This window comes from Micromys minutus, assembly GCF_963924665.1.
Source record: "Micromys minutus genome assembly, chromosome: 17".
NCBI lineage: Eukaryota > Metazoa > Chordata > Mammalia > Rodentia > Muridae > Micromys > Micromys minutus.
In genome coordinates this window covers 32986348-33007543 of record NC_137952.1, presented here as the reverse complement: position 1 = coordinate 33007543, position 21196 = coordinate 32986348, and the positions used below count along the sequence as shown (strand labels likewise).

Genomic DNA, 21196 nt, shown 5'->3' with positions numbered 1-21196 from the left:
TGACCGCAGTCTTGAGTATCTGGGTTTTCTGCTCAGATTCAAGGAAATTGTCAAAGCCTCAAGAATACTGTGCCAACTTCTCAGCACATTCCACCACCAGTCAGAGAACCAGTTCCATACTGACCACAAACTGACAGGAGCTGAAGAATGTGGCTGAGTGATGGCACCCAGCCAGACAGGCCTTCCAAAGAATCACTGCACATTTTTCTTGAAGTGCCATGAAAGCTCTCTACCTCACTGCTGCTCAGATTGCCACAAAGAGCTGAGGCTATGTAGCAAAGCAGCACTATACCCTCTAATGTGAACCCCCCCAGCAAAGAGCTGAGGCTATGTAGCAAAGCAGCACTATACCCTCTAATGTGAACCACCCCCCAGCAAAGAGCTGAGGCTATGTAGCAAAGCAGAACAAAGCAGCACTACACCCCCTAGTGCGACACCCCCCATGACTGCCCATAGCTCTAAGTATTGGTGTCACGTATTTTATCCCTCAATATAACAGACATATAATATTTCTGGAAAAGTTTAAGCCAGGAAATATGTGTAAAATATGAAAAATTTTGTGCCCACTAAAGATTCCTGGTTACTTTGTTAATTTAAGAATATAAAAATGTGTTTCACTTAAAAGTATCATTTACGCAAGCAATGGTTATAAATCTCTATTGAGTTTGCTTCAAATGTTTTTCATTTTAGTTCAAATGCTCTACAAGACTCCAACTTTTAATGAATCTAAATCAATTAGTTTTTGAAAGCTGATGGCGAGAAAGAGTCAGAGGGAGAAAAAAAAAGTAAAAGGCACTGTCAATGTTAAAGCAAAATGAATAAAAATCACCTCATGGGTTTGCTGTACCTCCATGTAATAACTAGGTATGAAAGAAACTCAGACTCACAAAACTACTTTAGAAAGACAAGGCAAATGGAAGGTGTGTGCTAGCCCTCACAACCCTGCTTTGTGGCTTTCTTTCTAATACTCCATTTTCAAAACTCTCCTGGTTAACCATTCTCCACTATCGCTCAAAGCAAGTCTACCCAGGTTAAATACACACACTGGCCATTTTTATCAGAGAGTCTGCTTCTTTATTTAATAAAACCATTTCCAAATAAAAATGAACCTCATTCCTGTGCCGCCAACAATGGAGGAATGATCCACACAGTGAGGCTTATATGATTAACAGACTCAGCTTATGTGCCTAAGCAAAACCAGCTGTGCGGCCACATCCCTGTGTGTGGCCTCTATGGCTGACTGGCTTATCTTCATCCCCAGTTTTCCAGAAGTTTAGACTTAGATGCAAATAATTGTAGAAATGAGATTTAGAATATATTCTCAACTGTGATGAAGTCTTTCAGCTTTCTTTTTTTCCACAATGTAAAAGAGAAAAAATTCTTACAGTATTTGATACTGATTTTTGTTTTGCTTTATAATATCTCATGTAAGTACTGTGTAGGTATAGGAGTGAGTACATATAAGTACAGGAGTGAGTAGTATAAATGTAGTCCCCACACTCATTCCCATCTAAATACATATACTTAACGTTTAGAAGCTATTATTTGCACAAGACAACGAACATGTGGTGTTTGTCTTTGTGAGCCTGGGTTTCATATATTTCCTTGCAAATTTCATGGCTTCAGTTCTCTTTGAAGCTGAATAAAATACACTGTGCATATGTACAAACACATTTTCATTGTCCATCCATTTGTTGAAGGGCAGCTAAGCCAACTCCACTCTTGTTATTGTGAATAGAGCAGCAATAAGACATATGTGCAGGTGTTCCCCAACCTCCTCAGCAGTGAGTGACTAAGGTTCTCTCTTTCCCCACATACTTGCAAGCACATGTCAGTCATTTCTTGATGATAGCTATCCTGCCTGGGGTGGGGCTAAGTCACAAAGTATTTTTATTTGAATTTTTCTGATGGCTAAGGATGTTGGACATTTAGAAAGACATTTATTGGCCATTTGTACTTACTTGAGAACTGTCTGTTCAGCTCACTGGCCCATTTACTTATTGGCAAGGGTTTTAATGTTTTTCAGTTCTTTATTTTAAATGTCTCTCCACTTTCTGGAATATGACTAGCAAAAGTTTTCTCCCATCCTAGAGGCTTTCTGGTCATTCTGCTGTTACTTTTGCTGTGGAAAAGCATTTTAATTTCAAATAATACCATTTGTCAATTTAGGGAAACTAATTCCTGTGTTATTTGAGGTTCTATTAGAACTAGAAATAAAGCTAGAAATGTCTTGCTTAAGCCTACACTTGGAAGCATTTTCCCTTATCAGTTCCGGCACTTCTGGTTTTTAAAGTGGTGCTCTTAATCTTGTGCATTGAGAAATTACATTTCTAATTTAACTCTTTTACAAATGGATGTCCAGTTTTGCCAGTACCACTTATTGAACAGATGTTTTTTTTTTTTTTTTCCAGTCCATGTTTCTTATACCTTGGTCAAAAATTAAGTGGGTTGGGGCCAGAGAGATGACTCAGAGGTTAAGAACACATTGTTTTCTTGCAGAGGACCCAAACAAGGTTCCCATCTGCATCAAACAGTTCACAAGTGCCTGTCCCTCCAGCTCCAGGGAATCCATCTGGTGCCATCTTCTTCCTCTACTAGCGCCTGCCCTCTCACCCTCAAAGCTCACACACAGATCTTTCTAAAGGTTTCGTTCTTTAACTATGTGGGGAGGTTAAGCACACATGAGGGCAGGTGGCTGTGGAGGCTGGTGGCCATGGATCCCCTGGAGCTGGAGTTACCGATGGTTAAAATGTAAAAAGCTACTGTGCGTACTGACAGTGAAGCCAAGGGAAAGCAGTGCAGTGTACTTGAAAAATCACCTGAAGACCCGCCCCTTCCACAGTCAGCACTAAATGTTGTGCATTCTCCAAGAAGTCTGTCCACTTAAAACTAACTCAAGAAATTCTACCATTCCATCTGAATGCATGTCATGGGTAACCCACAGACTGCACCCTCTTTTGAGTGAAGCTGAAGAAGGGAAAGAGGAGCATTAAAGGACAAATGTACATGAGAGTATGGACGACCGAGATGCAAGTGACAAGGAAGCCGCCCTGCACAGCAATCATGTTACCAATCCTGTTTGCCAAATGGCATGTTTGTGCAAGGGAAGAAACTGGGATGTTCCTTTTTCTATGGAAAGGCATTTAGATTCTCTGTAGCAGGTATTTAGGATTAAAGTTTTAATGTGCTATTTCTCAGAAATTGAGACACTTGAATGAGGGTGAATGACAGCTGTCCCCCATTTTTGGAAAAAAACCAATTTGCACTTTAAATAAATGCCTTCTTATATTCCCTTTAACAATGAATGTGGCTTTTAGTGTCCATAGTTGGGTAAGACTGAAGATGACTTTTCTCCTGTGTGCATATCTATAACTGGCCTGCTTTGACATGTGCACTGATGCAAATGTGGTACCAATGTCACAGAGTAGCCAATCATTCCTGATTGGACTTCAGGCTCACTTCACAACATGAACCAGTACTTGGAGTAATTATTGCGTCCATGAACCTGATGCTAGGCAGTCAATAGGCTCTGGGGAGAACCTACTCTATTACACTGCTGAATAGACATAGTATTAAACCAATTCCTAATTATTTAAAATTACTGTATCATAAATTATTGCATCTCTCAACTCATACCAGAAAAACTTCCTTGTTCAATAGAGGCAGTTAATACAGAGACCCACAATTTGTCAAGTTGAATATAGTAAAAGATTGCAGAATTCTCAACATAAATGGGACGTCTCATCATATTCCTTCTTCCTAATGCTCATTGAGAAAGAAGAGGTGGGAAGAGTCTAAAAGCCACAGGCAGTACAGGACTAAAGTGAATCAGGGGTTGCCAAACACAACAGGGTAGTTGTGAAACCAACTCACAGCAGTTGTGACAGTACCTCAAGTCAGATACAATCTCAGCATGGGGAGGGGAGGTGGGCAGGTTGTCCCGCTCCTACCTCTAAGAAGTGTCTGACTATTGAAAACTGCTGGAAAATGCAGATTTAAGAGTGTGGCCCCTGGTCATCCAACCACACTCCAGTACATGGCCAAACCCTCCAAGAATAATAGGACTTGGTGGTTTAGTCGGGGCTTGGAGTTTGGAGTATTAGTGTCTTTGTTGTTACATTTGGTTCAGTGTGGTTTGGGTTTTGAGGCAGAATCTTACTATGTCACAATGGCTGGCCTGAAACTCAGGTAGACCAGGCTGATCTGCTTCCCCAATATACCCAACATGAACTTCACTCTTTTTTTTTTTTTAATTTAAAAAAGACAAATTTGGTTGGTTAGGGGGTAGGGTTGTGATTACTATCAAAAGACATGCCATTAAATCCTCCAAGAACTGAGAAAAAGAATCTGTGCCTGCTCTTAACCAAACTAAGTCTTATTTATGAGAAAATTTGGTTTTTAAAATGTATTTTAGCTATATTATCTTGGAGAGCAATGTGAACCAAATAGCCAAATTCAGTAGCCAATTTCAATGACAAAGTACCTTTATACACAGATGGAGTTATACAATTAAATTCCAATCGCATTTTAACTGGGTGTGATGGCACAAGCTCATTACCCCTGCACAGGCTGGAGGGCGGTCACTTCCAAGGCCATTCTAGACCAGTTCCAGGCCAGCCTAGGGTACAAAGTCCCCAGAAGATATCCTCAAGAATAAGAGGTTCTGAATTTGATTAAAAACTTCAGCTACAAAGACATGTCCCCTCTTCTAGTCAGCTCTGAAGGTGCCCCACTCACACACACACACACACAAAGGGCCTGGCAGTCTCACTACTTCAGAGACACAGGCCAGCTCCTGGATTCTTCTGTGTCTTAGGAAGAGAGCAGACACAGCAGGAGCCTGCTGCATGCACCACACTTGTTCCAGGTGGCTGTGGCTCTGGCAGAGAGGCTCGGATTCCATGCTAAGACCCAGAAAATAATGTTGTATATGTCTGGAGTCTCCTAAGGACATCAGTACTTACTCATCAACCTCAAAATAAAAACACAAATGAGTAAGCCCTCAGGGAGAACACTGGGGTTGTCCACCTCCCAAAGAGGAAGTATGTTCCAGCAGGAAATGGTCATTGAACAGGCACTGCTTTTGCCACATGTATATACTGACCAGATGCTATGAAGCTTGATAATAGAACATCTCTCTTCATAATTTTAATAATTATCTCAATGAGTAGATTAAAATTTAAAAATATAAATCCTATTTAAAACTAAAGTTCAAGCCCTAAATTTTCCAGGAAGAAAAAAAACAAGAAACAACAAAAACTTTCTTTTTCTAAATTGCTTTAGCTATGCTCCTTCAACTCCATAGCCTTATAAAGCACAAGTAAAATAAAGACTCTGATGAGAGCTATGGATGCATTGATCTACACTACTCTGTCAATATCAGGAGTCGGTTTAGTAAACACCCAGTTAGCAGAATAACAAGGGGATGATGATCAATACAGGGACCCACAACTGACAGAGGTGCAGAGAATCGCAGACTTTGGAACACTCAGCCCTAAATAGTGCATCTGTGTCACAGCCTCCCAAGGGCGGGGGGGGGGGTGACTACAAGTTAACAGTTTTCCTGAAAGGGGCCTTTCTTTAACATCTATCTCCACGTCCATATTCTGCTTTACCCGAGACGTGAACTGCATCCGTCTTGTTAACTTTTGTGCCCCTAACTGGCTGACATGAGCCTAGAATGAGGATTCTAGAATCACTTCTCTCCACTTAACACTATTTCACAAGTGTGGGGATCCCTCTACAACCTAAGACGTGTAAGTGCTACAAACTGTAGAGGGGTCTCTGCTTAGAAATTAAGAAGTCAAGGAAGGCTTCTTTGAGGGTCGTCTAGAAATGTTTCAAAGAAGGCCAAGAAAAAAAAAACAAAGCAAAATTGTCCTGAAGATGTGGGAAGTCCTTTGAGAGTGGTGGCCATGCCCTCATGACTGCAGGAGATGCTGAGGTAGGATATACCAGCCTTAGGCCTTATAGGGATAGTCCAGTATGGGGGAAGGACACTTAACAAGAGATCAAGAAATAGGGCTGGTTCCCATTAGAGAACTTTTACTAACTAGCATGGTCCTGGAATCCCAAACTGCCAGGCTGGAATGCTGTAATCTAATACCATAGAACTTCAGCCTGGAGGCCTGTGGCCTGAGCATTGGACCAGGACTGGACTATGCAGCCAGTACTTCCCTTGTTTGCATGGCAGAGATTGCACAACAAAAAATTACATGGGTAGCAGGTGAAGTATCCAGCCAGCCTGGACTGCCTTCTCATGGCAGAGACTACAGGCCAGAAAATGGCGCACGAAGAAATTCACCCTAACTGAAATAGTCTCCTAAATGGAGGAAGCCCAGCCCATCCATCACCCCAGCCAGCAGTCCCCCATGCTGTCGGTGGGACTGTAGTCCCTGCCTGGACCATTTCCCCCTTGCACTGTTTTCTATAAGCTACTTTTTCTGTGATGGTTCAAAGAGTGAATTCCTCCACTTCCTTCCCAACTACTGGCAGCTCAACTCATTTCAGTACAAGGCTTCTTTTACTTTATTCCAAAGCAGTGGAGAACTTTGGGGAAGTGGCAAACAAGGTGGATACTTCATCAGGTAAAATGTCTAAGCATCATGCCAGTCATCATTTTCAGAATGAGTGGGAAGAAAACAAACAGATTTAGATTTAGGGAACAGTACAGAAGAGTCCTGGGGCTGCCACACACCATCTGACCCATCGAAGAACAAAAGGCTGTTGGGGAGGTGGGGAGCTGAGCTCAGTGTGGACATGCTGACTTGAAAGGTCTATAGTTTTGTTTTTTTTTTTTCAGATAGAGATCTCTGACAAGAAATCTATACTTTGGGAAACTCAGCCAAGATGGCCTATACAGAAGATTCTCACAGGAATTCATCAGCACAGAGAAGGAGCTTGTAGTGTAGGCGGGGACAAGTTCAACAGACGAGTAGAAGGCAGTGCTGAGGAGCTCCTGACCCAGAATCCAAACCACGGGTCCAGCCTGTCTTCTGCATGTTCCTAGTCATGCCACATGCCATTCTAGGTACTATGTAATGTGTCCTGTCTTTTAGTGTATCACATTGCTCACTACTGATTACATGTTACCTGCTTCCTATTTGCCTCTGAATTCTAATTCCATTCTCTCTGGCCCTAAGTCCTAAACCCCTTACTATGCCTGCTACATTGTCCAATGGTGACTCAGTAAAGACTTCCTTAATGGATTAAAGGCTTCACTGCCAAAGGTTCTACATTGTAGAACAGAGAACTGCCTTGCCTTCCTCCTGGTAGGTATTTCCTTAGCAGACATATAAAAAAAATTGTCATTCTGAATTCACAGGGAAGCCTGCACATCTATATTTTGAGCTACTGGTAAAGTCCAATTGCACAAATGAAGTGTTTGATGGGATGGGGGAGGGACGTGGCTGCCAAGATCCCTGTTGGGAAAATAAGATCAGCTGTTGTCATTTCCTTTAATGTCTTTCTCCCCTATGAATTTGATCTTAAGGAAATGTCTGCTTCTATTCTGGGCTATTCGTCACAAATAACCACTGTCCTGTCTTCCCCAGGGTGCACCCCAGAAGACTCAGTTGTGAAGTTTGTCCAGTTTCTAAAGAACAAGAAGAGAACAGAAGATCTCTTTTGTTGGTTTATCTGCTTGGAATCAGACTTGCAGTTAGAAAGCAGTGACTGCAGTCAGGGTGCTGCTCTGAAGTAGAGAGAAAACTACAAACCACAGAGGACAGGCAGGGACAAACAGGCACACTGCAAGTTCCACATCTGTACCTTTGCTGCCAGCCGACACTCCATCACCCTGACGTTGAAATGTGAAGTGGCTGCCTTGTTCATTTCCACGCAGCTGTTGGCAATCACAAAGACTGCCCCACTGGGGAGCTTTACATCAGTTGCTCTCAGAGGACTAAATTCTATTAACTTGGCCTATTGAAAGAAAAGTGGCAGAGGAAACAATAATTTATTAGGATTCAGAAAAACATTCAAGCTTTATGCACTCATTTTTTCTTAAGAAAGTCTTCTCTGAAAATGCTGCATCCATTCAAACACTGTTTACTGATATCCAGGTGCTGTACTGGGCACAGCAAACACATCAGTGAACAGGATGGTTGCTGCCTCTGCCCTCATGGAGCCCACAATTGCTGAAAGAAGACACAAAATTATGTCTCTGTAATGTAAGAGTCACCGTGGTAGCACTGAAACGTTCAGGGTCTTATTCAGACACTTGAAAGAAGGACCTAATCAGACAACTTGGTAGCTTTCAAAAAAGGAAGTCTACACTGAGTCCTAAAAGATGCTTACAGGTGTCAGAAAGAAGGAAGCGTTTCTGTGTGTGGAGAGATAACAAATGACACAGGTGTGAATGGAGTTCGGGGCACCCATCTGTCTGAAGCTCAGAGCCTGTAGAGTGAGAGGCTAGGATGGGGCAGAAGGGGGAAGTTAGGTGGTGATGTGCTTTGCAAGGCTGGAGAACAAGGACTCTCTGCAGGCTAGGAGCCTAACATACACTAACAACAGAACTCCCACCACTGCCTCTGCTTGCCAGTTCACATCCAAAACACCTAAAGTATAATTTTAGTGTTAAAATGAACTTCCTCATACCTCATGTCTTTGGCCCATAATCAATGAAAGAATCAATGAAAATATATTCTTTCTTAATCAGAAAAACCCAGGTGTTCTTGGAAAACAGCCAAGCCTGAAGGAATCTGATGTAAAGCTAAGAAAGATCTTAAAGAGATCTATTTTGGAAATGGGCAGTTCAAAGGCAAAAACCCAAACCTCTGTCTTGCCTGAAAGAGCTGATAGCCAAAAGGAAGTGGTACTGGACCGGAGAATTTATTCCTGGCCTGCTGTCAGCATTCTTCCTCCCACCACCAAAGCCCCAAAAATGTTGACAGAGAAAAATGACACCAAAGAGTAATTTACAAAAAGTGGACTGTGCATATATGTGGTAAGAGAACTAACATTTGGGTTTGAAGCCAACGTGAGATTATGAAACACCACAAGATGAAGTGATTTCATGCAAGGTCAGGAAAGGAGGTCCCCAGAAGGGGATTGAGAAATCTCATCTCAACAATGAGATATGGGGGGAAAGCCTAGACACATGAGAAAAATAAGTCTGAAGTGTGCTTCTTGATGCTTAAGGTCAAGGGAATCAATGTGAACAGAGAACATTTGCTCACTACTAGACCGGAGTTACAAGATAGTTGGGCAATGGGCTACAGTAGCATCTGAAAGAATAGACTTCCCAAAAGCACACATGCTGGGGGCTGCAAGCCTTTCCCTCCATAGACATTTTCCCAAGTTGAAATTTCCAAATGACTCAGTGCTACTTACAGTTCCTTCTTCTGCAAGAAATGATATGGACTGGTCCATGCCTCCACCTTCAGTGCCTATGTAATGCTCACTCTTGGCACAGATTTCTGCAAGTTCCACCTGGGAAAGCAAGCATTCATTTGTACTGGGATATAGTTGCAACCTATTTTTCATGCCAGATATGTCAATTAGGTTTGAATTCCAGTACCAACTCTAGTCAGTTACATAGCAACTGAATAGAGCAATGTGCTCTTCACAGCAGTCCTAGACTACCATTGAACCCAACAAGAAAACTTACCAAGATGAAGTGACTATTCTTCCATGGTGGGTCTAGAATGAGAGTAGAGCATGCATGGTATATATATTTTTTAATCCCTAAAAGACTCTGTCATGCATGCAAGCATCCCTCATCTTTCTGTGGACAATGCTGGCATCAAATTCATTTGCATTTGTTTCTAGACAGTGCCTCCAAAGTCAAGGCAGGCCAAAGCTTCCAAACCAAAATAATCCTGCCTCTCTTATATGTTCCTTAAGTGGGAGGATAGAGCTTCTCACTCTAAGTACAACCATAATGAAGAAACTGGATGAAGAGGTATGGTCCTGGTCCATACTGAAAATGTTAAGGGATCGTTAGTTGCTTCCTATTGATTAATGATAAGTTCAAAATCTTCATCTCATATCCAAAACCTTCTAAGCTTGCAACCAAACTGAACATGAAATTGAGTTATTTACCATTCTTTTCTAAGTAAGAGTGTCTTCCTGACCGACTAACACATAATTATACAACCTAGTGCTACTTCCTGTTTCCTATACAAATCCTAATGCCACCAATATCCGGGTCATTGCCACGTATAGGAGCAAGCTGGCCACTCAGATCTTCTGCCACTATGGAGGCTTCCTGAAATCCAGTGCCCACTCTGGTGACCTACTTCTCTCAGCCTCTGCAGCTCTGACAGTGGCACCTAGTTACCCACATTGCTCTTAGGTTACATGTTCATCTGTCTGGGCTTAAGTCAGGATTTATTGCTCGCTTATCCCATTAGATGTTCAGAGTGATGGTGCTGAAGCACTGGTGTACTATTCTCATCTCTTGCCCTCTTGCTTACCTACATCACCTCAATGTGGTGCACAAGGTCTTCTAGACTTAGCTCTCTGCTCACCTCTCCAGTCTGTTCTCCCAGCACTTTTCCCCCCAAAAAATCTTTAATTCATAAACATGGAACAAACTTTGCTCTTCCTGACTGCCTAGAACTCACCTCTGCTCAAGACTCTTCTATCCCCCTTTCAACACCTCAACATTCCCAAATGCACACACAATAGAATTCTTCTATGCTATCCCTACATATAGCATTATGGTCATTGTGAGTCATGCTCTAAGTGGGCTTATTTGTCTCTCTCCAGTAGACTCTGGGAGTCCATGAAGCACAGTAACAGCTACTCTTGGTTCCAAACTTGAGTATCCCTGGAAGGAACTACAATGCAGAAATGGAGGCACACTTGTGAGAGATTACTTCTGCTCGATTTGAAGTGGGTACATCTGGACTTTTGAGGTGGGGAAAACACACCTTTAATCTGAGTCACATCTTTTATTCTGGAAGCCTATATAAGGACATGGAAGAAGGAAGCATTTCCTCTTTGCCTGCCTGCTCTTGCCTTGCCAGAAAGTCCATTTCTTCACTGGGATAAAGCCTTACTTATTTGGGATGCCAGCATAGACTGGGGACCAGCTGAGACATCTGGCCTTGTGGACTGAGCAACTACTAGAATCCTGGAATTTCCTTTCACAGCCGCTCATTGTTGGATTAGCTGGACCACAGCCTGTCACTCATTCCAATAAGTCATGAAGAGAGAGAGACAGACAGACAGAGACAGACAGAGAGAGACAAACAGAGAAAGAGACACACAGAGAGAGAGATTAACTTTATAAGCTGTTACAGTAGAGAGCCCTAATACAAGCGCCTCTGCCACAGTCCACTCAAGCAGCCTTGGCTACATCAGGATACTCACTACTGGCCCTTAACTGTGACATGTTTCCACTTTATCTCTTTTCCCCAAAACTCTGTGAGTCTGTGACAGATACGCTGTGGTGCTTCCTCTATGTCACTGCCTTACATGCTGCCAGGTATGTCATAAACACTCAGTACCCTGCTGCTGCTCCCCCCCCTTCCCTGAGAAGAGCTGTCCAAATGACGGCTTCAGCAAGTGTCACACTCTTGTTGGTCATGTGGCTTCACTAACATTAACTTTGCCTGGTGACATGAGGCAAACCTGGAATTTTGGCATCAAAGGCATTCCACATGACTGATGGTACACAGCCAATGGTCTGTCCATAATAGACACATTAAAAATAAATTAGTGGCTAAAAGGTCAAAACATCTGCACTTAAAATGCAGAGAAACAATGTGCCCAGATGCAGTACTGCATATAGCAGTCTGTAAACAAGTAGGAGTCCTGTGCCCAGCTAATTGTGGCCTTGGGTCACAACTTTAAAAGTCAGCTCCTCAATTCAGCAATGCCCACCATTATTGAGTGAAGGCTGTGTGCAGAGCATGTCAAGAATCAGCTGCAAACCTTTGGCTACCCCATGGCACAGAGGAGGATGATAAGATTCAGGGTCTCGGATGTGGAGAAGCCAGGATCTGAGCATCATCCATCTGACTCTGGTGTGCAAAGTCATCTCACACTTGAGTGGCTTCCCCCAGATAGGACTAATGTAACCACTGTTCAGCCTCTATAAGGAATGTAGACAGACAAATAAGGTTCACCAAAATGTTAATATTCTTCTTCATATGAGGAAAGATATTAGAGCACTGAGAAGTATTAATTACTTTATAAAGCTTGTAAAGTGGGCTGCCAAGATGGCTCACCAATAAAGGCACTTGTCACCAAACCTGGTAACTTGAGTTTGATTCCTGGGATCTACAGGGTGAAAGAAGAGAACAGATTCCTAAAGTTTTTCTCTGACTTACACACGTGTGTTTAACGTGTGTGTGTGTGTGTGTGTGTGTGTGTGTGTACAATCCAGAGTGGTACCTCCATTGCCTCCATCGCTCACAGGAAGGAGCCATCCCAACACTTGATACTTACTCTAACTCCAGGCAAATTCTAACTGGACAGACAATACTCAACAATTCTAAGTAGAGAAAAACAAAGAAAATGAAAAAGATCAAAGAATATGAAAGAACAAGTTAAAAGATAAAGGCTGACCTCACTGACCTTATGAAACTTAGGGTACATAAAGATACAGTGGTAAGAGTCCAGTATCAAAAGCCTTCTAACTGCAAAGGGAGCCAGAACTCCCCTTCCAACTGGCTGTGTGATCTTAGGTAAGATGCTTCACTTCTTCCAGTGTCTAGTTCCCATCTGCTATTAACAATAACAATAGCATTAGTAACAAAAGATTTACTGAACACTTACTGTGAGCTAATCACTGCTCCAGTGCCTTTGCTTGACTACTTACTTCTCAGAATCCCATAAAACATGTTTCTCCATTTTGCAGATGAGGAGTCTGAGTCATTTGTTGGGTAATAGTATACTGGAAGTTATTAAAGCTAAAATGCAAATTTAATTATTTAAGTCTACCATCCATATTCCTTTTTTAAACATACTTATTTTCATGTGCATTGATGCTTCACCTGCATGTATGTTTGTGTGAGGGTGGCAGATCCTAAACTGGAGTTACAAACAGTTGTAAGCTGTCATATGGTTGCTGGGACTTGAACCCAGGTCCTCTGGAAAATCAGCCAGTGTTCTTAACCGCTGAACCACCTCTCCCGCCCTTATCATCTATGTTCCTAATTACCATGTTACAGATATGATCCTAAATTTAACTTAAATTGTCACGGGAGCAGCAGGACTCTGGTATCGCACATAAGTGTTGCCAAGTGTTGATGTTCTTTTCTTCACAAACAAATAAATAATCATTTGATTTACAGAAGATGATGGCTCAAGCTTTAGTCAAATACGGGAGGTTTTAAAGATGTTCACGGAAAGACATAATGTTAAAGATTCTGAAAGTCTCTACACAGGCTGATTGAGTAATAAGTAGTGCGAAACCATGAGGTGAACAGAAAAGTAGGTCCCCATTCAAACACCTCTGTCCACCTGCAGACAGGACTCTAACTCTGAACCCCCAGGGCTAAGTGGTGGGGTGGGGGGAGAGTAAAATGAGTAGGAGATATAAAAAAACTAGAAACAAAGCCTAAAAGAAACCCACATCTGACTTAAAAAAAACATTTGCATAAGTCAGACAGTAAACAGAATTAGTTAAGCCCAAGCCAGAAACTACAACCTGATCTCAAGGAGTCACCCCTGGAGGGTTGCGGAGCACCTGAGTCACCCTGGACACTGGGGTCCTGTGGGATCTGCCAAGGTGCTTTCCGCCCTTTAAGATGCTGGGGATGGAATCATTGCACATCTTCCGAGAATTTCATCAACGAGAGTAACTCAGGAAGGCATTGAATTGCTGCTTCTAATTTCTGAAATTGTGATAATTTTGATAGAGTTCACAAAACTAAGAAGCTATCAAAAAGCATGTTAACAGATGTGCATGGGGAAATGAGCATCCTGGAGACAACTCAGAAAAGTCTGAATGAACTCGGGAACCCAGTTGTGTACAGTTAAGGACACACTCACATTTCTACCACACTAGGGGATTTGAGCTTTGGGAAAAATGAGCTTTCCCAAAGCTCAGATTTCTCTAAACCATGAGCACAAATATAGAACCCAAGAATTCTCAAGCAAGCCAGCAAACCTTGAGCCTAATAGGGCTCCCTCTCCCACCTTCCACACTTTCCTCTGCTCTTATACCTGTGCACTCCGGGGACCAGTTCCTCCCCAGCTAGTCTCTTGTGGCATTTGATTTTCTCACTCATGCTCAGAGAAGACAACTGACTGTGGAAGTTTTGCTAACCTGTGGGTAAAGGACAAAGTCAGAGACTGCCCTCAAGGAGCCAAAACACTGATCTTATCTGTAGGTCTTCAAAAGAACACAGAACTCTATTGTACTAGACAGCTTCTATTTTCCCTCCAAATTAGCTCTGCGCTTGTCTTCATCCTGTAGTCTACAGAGGAGGCTTTCCAGGAGAGAAGCACCAGTATGCACCCTGCTTCCACTAAGACTCAGGGGACATTCGGAGGGACAGAAAGGAAGGTTATGCCCATCTCTAACAAAGTCACTCTTAGGCCCAAGGGCAATCACAGCTCAACTAGTTCTGGTGAAATAAACTGTTCTTTATTCATGTTTTCTATGCTAACCATGACACAGCTGGATAATGTGGAAATCTTAATGGCTCCTCTGCCTCTTCCTCACCTCCAATATGTCCTCAATGCTCATTTCCTGTAGGCTTTCCCTACCCTTCAAAACACTGGCTATTATTGGAGAACTTCTAGCTCTTCCCCCACAATGGCAACCCCCTGGAAGTACCCTGCCATGGCTGATCCAGGGTGTCTAAAAGAAGCTGATGTGAGCTCCTTTGTTTTGTAGCATGGTTCACAGCTGTGCTCCACAGAAAAACTCCAATGGTACCCATGAGCCTGCCTGAATTATTTGTCTGAGAATAATGGCAGCTAATTCCCAAAGACAGTCTGACAGGTAAGTACTGTTCTTGATAGTCAAGACTGAACATTTTTAGGAAGTAATAAAGGAAAGGGAACAAGAAGATCAACCACTAAAACAATTAGAATCTTGAAGGAAACATGAAGGATGTTTCACAAATGGAAATCTAAAAACTTGCTGAAGTCTAAGGTGAGGACATTACGAAAGGATAAGCACCCTGCACCTGGCACTCAGTAGGGAAAACATGAGCTGGTGAGCTCAGAGAAGGTTCTAGTTAAGAGTGTGCCACTCTGAGAGCCTCAGAGGGTGTTTTTTGAGGGCAGGGGAAATCTTGGAGCTGACTCCCCAGCACTGATGAGAGGAAGACAGAGACCCTTACTCCCCTGGTTTGCAGGGCTGCAGGACATTGGCAGGAGGTCAAGATGAAGAACTTTATGTAGGAGAGTTTGAGTTTCCAGGCCCATGGAGATTCTGAGAAAATGTCTATCAGACTTCACCCAGATGTCAACTATCCCTGCCCATACTAGATGAAGAAAATCTTGTTGATATAATGCATAATCTTATATATTTCCCCAAATGATGTTCCTGGGAATGCAAGTACATGTGTCAAAGACATTCCATTACCATGGCTCAAGCGATCGTGAGATGCAATAGGAGGAGGAGCCCAGCCCACTCTGTCACTCACTGAGCTCTGCAGGTACAGCCTGTGACACCTGGGAACTCCACATCCCAGACCTGCAGAACTGAGGTGCATTCTTTTCAACAGCCCCTCCTGGTGGCATAGGTCTGTAATCCCAGCTACATTGGAGGCTGAGTCAAAAATACTGAAAGTTGAAGATCTGTCAGCACTATAGAGTGAGTTCAAGGGTAACCTGGGCAATTTAGTGAAAACTCATCTCAACATAAAAAAAAATTTAAAGTAAAAATTAGAAAGAATTCAGAGATTCTAATACCATGGTAGAGCCATAGCATAAACCTAGGTTCTAGGCTCAACCCTCAATACAGAAGGGGAAAAGGAAGGAGGGAAGGACAAGCCTCCTCCAAATGATGTCCTGCTCTATGAGACTTTCTTAATAATTGGGTAGACAGGAAAAAAAAATCACATTCAGAAGGGAAAGAAAGTGTCTTCTAAGGACAGACACTGTGTATGCTCTTGTTTAATTTCCAAATGTCAGTAGTATAATCACTAGATCAGAGAGAAGGAAACTGAGGCTCAAGCAAGACAGTAAAGTAACCCAGTCAGATGCAGGAGAACGGGGAGGCCTGGACCAGACTCATGAGCACACATCACAATGCCAGTTCCCTTAGTGGACTCAGCAGGTTCTAGTTGCATAATGTAAATATATGTAGACAATCAAATAAAAAGAGGTTACAAATTCGATAGTGTGGGTGACAAGGTAGGGATTTGAGGGAGGGGATATGGAAGGGTCTACAGGGAAGAAAAGGAAGAGAGGAAGTAAAGTCATGCTTAAATTTTTTTGATGTGAACCTGATATCTTTTTAGTTAAAAAAAAATCATTTTGATTGTTTCCCTCCCCCAACTTCTCCCAGAGCATTGCCATCTTGCTCCACACCAAAGTTCACATTCTCAGGCTTTCCCAAACAAAAACAAAAGAAAAATAAGACAAAATAATAAAAAACAAAATAAAACAAAAAGTCCACCAAATGGAGTAATTAATTTATATTTAAGGTAAAAAATCCCTTCTCAATGAAGTTGGGAGCTTGCAGGTCTTCCTTCTCATCATCCAACTCTGGAAATTGTCACAAAGATATCCCTTCTACAAAGCAGGATGACCTCCAAATGAGGCTGATAGTCCACCATGGCTTCCTGCACCTATATACAGCACATAGGACAGCCCTGACATGTTTAAACACTTTCCAAGCACTAACAGCAAGTCCATGAGAAAGGGATTTATAGCTAAACAGACTTTCTAATGAAGAAAATGAATCATCAGGAGGTCAAGTACACTGCCAAGGTCACCTACTAGTAAATGTCAGGGCCAGTTCTTGAACTGTGAGCCTGGCTTGGACTTATAAACAAAATCCTCTTCTTTATCTGTAAGAGAAGGACATGGAGGAACCCAAAATTCAGGAGATCCAAAAGCTTCTCTCCTTGCAGATTTCTCACAAGGACAATCAATTGAATCCCTTTCGTTATTTAAAATGTTAAAAAGCAGGTTTCTTGGGAGGAGGCAGTACACACACACACACACACACACACACACACACACACAAGGTAACTATTATTGGAAAGACGGGAAAGATAATTGAAAAAAAAAGTTGTGGGAAGACCATAGGGGCAGGAGCCTTGCCAGACTGATGGAATTAGACAAAAATATGACCCAAGTCACTGCTACTAAATACCAGCGGGGCCCCAGAGCCTGTGGTCAGGGCTGGTGTTGCTTCCTTGGCTGGCAGATTGCTTATTTTGGCTCTGACCTTCCAAAAAAACGCTCAGTAATGATGATAATACGGGATGGGTGGCGGGCCTGCGATCTCTGTGGTTTGGCAAGCACGTCTTAGAACTGCATGTCCCTTCCCTGGAGACCTTCCCACTGTGTGGGGAGGGCTCTTCAGACGGGTTTTCAACAGCATAGTCTTGTACCACTCCTATGAACCAAAAGGAGGGATCTCTGAGTGCAAAGTCGGGACCCTCCAGCACAGTAAGGGCTGCAGTTCACACCTAGTCATTTTCCTGATGTGAGCTAAAGATACAGGTGCAAACACAAGCCATCCAAAAAGTATCACTCCGTGAGTCACAATCTGAAGCCACCAAGCAGAGCTACCTCCAGACACTTTGACCCAGAAGAAAGGACTCCATGTAAGCAGCAGTCAACACAATGGCATGAAGTGGGGAGAACCAAGGACTTATTACAGGAAGGAAATTGACTTTGCTGAGCTCTGCTCAGATGTTATGTGAAAAGCAAGTGCTGCGGGCCATTACAAGAGAGAGCCCTGCCTGCGCTTGTTTCAGAAGGTTGCACGTGTCTTCTTCTTGACTGCTAAGGATGGACTATGGTTTGTTGCAAGAAAATACACACTGAGTGCTAGTCAACAACTTAGCACTGGCAAAGCCTTTAAGAGGCATTATGAGTCATGGAGGCTACATCTCTGTGAGTGGAAGATGCTTTTCTTGTGGAATGGGTTTGCTACCACAGACATCTGTGCCCCTTTGCACAGTAGCACTGCATATGCCACCCATCAAGTTATGGTACAACATGAGGCTCACAACAGACACAGCTGCCCAGTGCTGAGCTTCCCTATGTCCAGAACCATAATGTGAATAAACCTTTTTCTCTTTAAATTACTCAGTCTGAAATATTCCACTATAGCAACAGAAAATATTCTCTTGCAGAGGGTCCACGCTTGGTTCCCAGCACCCATATGACAGCTTGCAACCATCCAAAAATCCATAGCTCCAGTTGCAGAGGATCTGATGCCCTCTTCTGGTCTCTAAGGTCACCAAGCACATATAGTGTACACATATACACATGCAGGCAGACACTCATATACATAAAATACAATTAAGAAAAAGAAATTTATAATGTGCTTTCAATTTTTCTTTTCTTTGTCCTGTTTTTCAACTTTTGATTCATGACCTTATTAAATGTATGTTCTTGGTTATATAATTCATAGACTTTTACCTTAAGGGGGAAAAAAGATTGTCAGTATAAACATAAGAGAATATGAACCCTAGCAGACATCAGGTCGGATAGTCATGCAGAGACAAGCAGGGACTGTGAGAAGGGAGAATGCAGTGAACAGGGGCGCAGACTCAGGCCGGCTTCCTCGCAATGCGCTCTTGCTTTGGCCCAGCTGCTCTCCTGCCGCTCTCTCTAAAATGGAAATGTTTGCTCAGTGTGTCTTAGAAGCAGGTCCCTTTCTTTTTTGACAAAGACTCACAACCCAGAGTTTACCTCAATTGATCAATTTCTCCACCTCTTGAATCACAGACAGAAGGGGCCTTGGCAACCGAGACAATGGCATGTGGGACACAGACATGAAAAATACTTGTAAGAGCTGAAGGTGTAGCTCAGGGAAAGTACAAGCCCCTGCACTGGATCCCACTTTTAAATAAAAGAGAAAAAGGGATGAAAGGAGGAAAAGAGAAAGACAGAGGGAGAGCGCAAAGGAAAGATAAGAGGGAGGAAAGTTGAAAGGGTGGGAGGGAAGGAAGGAGAGGGAAATAAAGAAAAGAAATTGGACTTAGACTTTCCCTCTTGCAGTACTTGGTACCCAGAGACTTCCACGTAAACAAGCCAGAGGCTAGGAGGATAGTGCGGGTAGGAGAGCTTTTTAAAGCATAGAGACCTGGTTCTCAGCATCCATGTAAAATGTTGGCCATGGCTCTATTCAACCCCAGCACTGGGAGCACAGACAAGTGGATCCTGAGCGTTCCCTGGCCAGCCTCACGAAAACTTCAAGCTTCAGGTTCAGTAAAAAGCTGCCTCGAAGAATTGAGGAAGACAGCAATATCCTGCTCTGCTGCGTGCACCCGAACACTTATAGAGAGCAGATGAGCTTAGCCAAGTTAAACAAAGACACTGTTGAGCTGAGACCTGTTTAAATAGTTAGTTTAAGCCCTAAGTTGTGGGAAGATTTCTTACCCAGCAAAGGCTAACTGATAATAACACCTGCTTTACACTTCAATACACCTAATTACAACAAATATTTTTTCCCAATTAAGTTGGTTTGAATTACTTATTTTTCCTTACTAGCAAAAATCTTAATTCTCATGTACCTTTCAAATTATTTTGTCTTCACAGAAGTCCAGAGAATATTCAAATGTCCAAACAACTTTAAACATTTTGCTCTATTGAATTTTTTAAAATGCAACTGTCCACAAGTTACATATTGCTATGGTTTACTCTCCAGAAGTCCATGTACTCGGCGTGGTATCTAAGGCAGGAGGTTGCGGGGCCTATAAGTAGTGGGGCTTACTGGGAAGTAGTTAGATCAGTGGTGCTCACCCTGGAAGAGAATGGAAAAAGTTCTCTTCAGATACTAGCTAGTTCCTATGCAGTACTGTAAAAGTGAAATCAGACATGAGGTCCTATAAGAAAAATCAGACCCGACATCTTACTGGCATTCCATTGTGCCACGTGATCACACACACTCCTTTTAGGGTGCCATCTGTCACGCTGTGACGTGTGCTAATGGCTGTGGCCAGAGTTGAGCCTCCAGAACTGTGAGCTAAATAATAAACCTCTTTTTAATGAGTCCAGTGTTTTTTATAGCAATAAAAGAATGAATCAAGACAAGCACACACACACACACACACACACACACACACACACACACACACACACACACACTTCCCCAGCCTCCATGATCTTCTCTTTTCCATAGTGAATCAGCTTTTAGATTGTGTGTACTGCCAAATCAACTTTCCCATGTGACTTCATAAGAAAAGATTCATGATGAGCCTGCCTCTTGCTTCTCATACATTCCTACTCAGCTTTTGTTTCATAGTCTACTCAGAGGGAGTTGATTTTCTCAGTCCACCATGTTCCCCCTGCCCTAGCCTTTGCAAATGCTCTTCGACCTGTATTTATTTAATAAGTATTTATAATGTGGCAACTGTCACAAAGCATTACTATTACATACTAGTTTCTGAAGCAACAGCAAAGAGAGAAAACAGTCGGGTACTGTAAACTCCCCTCACCTTGAACTGCTTTGTCAGTAGGCCTGAATTAAACAGCTTGCTTTGGAAAACTTTTCCTGGATTTCTGGCCTCTGAATTCCACACTTCCTCTCTCTGCCAGAGCCCCTACCAGTGCAAACTAGTAGTTAAAGCAAGTGAGCTTCCTAAAATGCAAAGCTGGAGTTAACACAATTATCTACTTTATTTGGTCACTGTAAAGATTGTAAAAGCCTGGTATATAATCAGAGCACAATGAACATCACTGTAATTACTGGCCAACCATAACCCCATTTAACATTCTATACCACTGCCAATGTTCAGGGTATTTACTCAGATGCCACATTATCACAGACTCTTTCTTACCGCCCCAAAATCTCAGCCCACCTAGAGGGCTTTCCACCTCACATCTGCTTTTCACTCAAGATTTCCACTTTATGTAATCTTTTTATTTGTTTTCTGCCTCCCTCCCTCCCTCACAAAGTTCTATGATAATGAATTTTAAACCCTGCCCTACCCTGTGCCTCAAATACTGCCTGGCACAAAACAGATGTTCTATAAAAACGTAACTGCATCACATGTGCAGCAAATGTGGCTTCCCTGAATGGCAACAGCTAAAGTACAAAGGTTTTATTTTTACCATAATCTTCAATGACAGAGTCCCATTTGCTAATATTAGGAATCTT

General features: G+C 42.5%; 1 protein-coding gene across 3 annotated transcripts in view; it reads right to left on the bottom strand.

Moving 5' to 3' along the window:
* Positions 1–21196, bottom strand: part of GALK2 (galactokinase 2) — an 85240-nt gene that overhangs the window by 26812 nt on the left and 37232 nt on the right. For all 3 annotated transcript variants that reach the window (XM_080930869.1, XM_080930870.1, XM_080930871.1), the window contains 2 exons: positions 9334–9432; positions 7771–7923 (listed from right to left, as the gene is read on the bottom strand). In XM_080930869.1, the coding sequence (XP_080786995.1) occupies positions 7771–7923; positions 9334–9432 (252 nt within the window). The remainder of the gene's footprint in view (positions 1–7770; positions 7924–9333; positions 9433–21196) is intronic.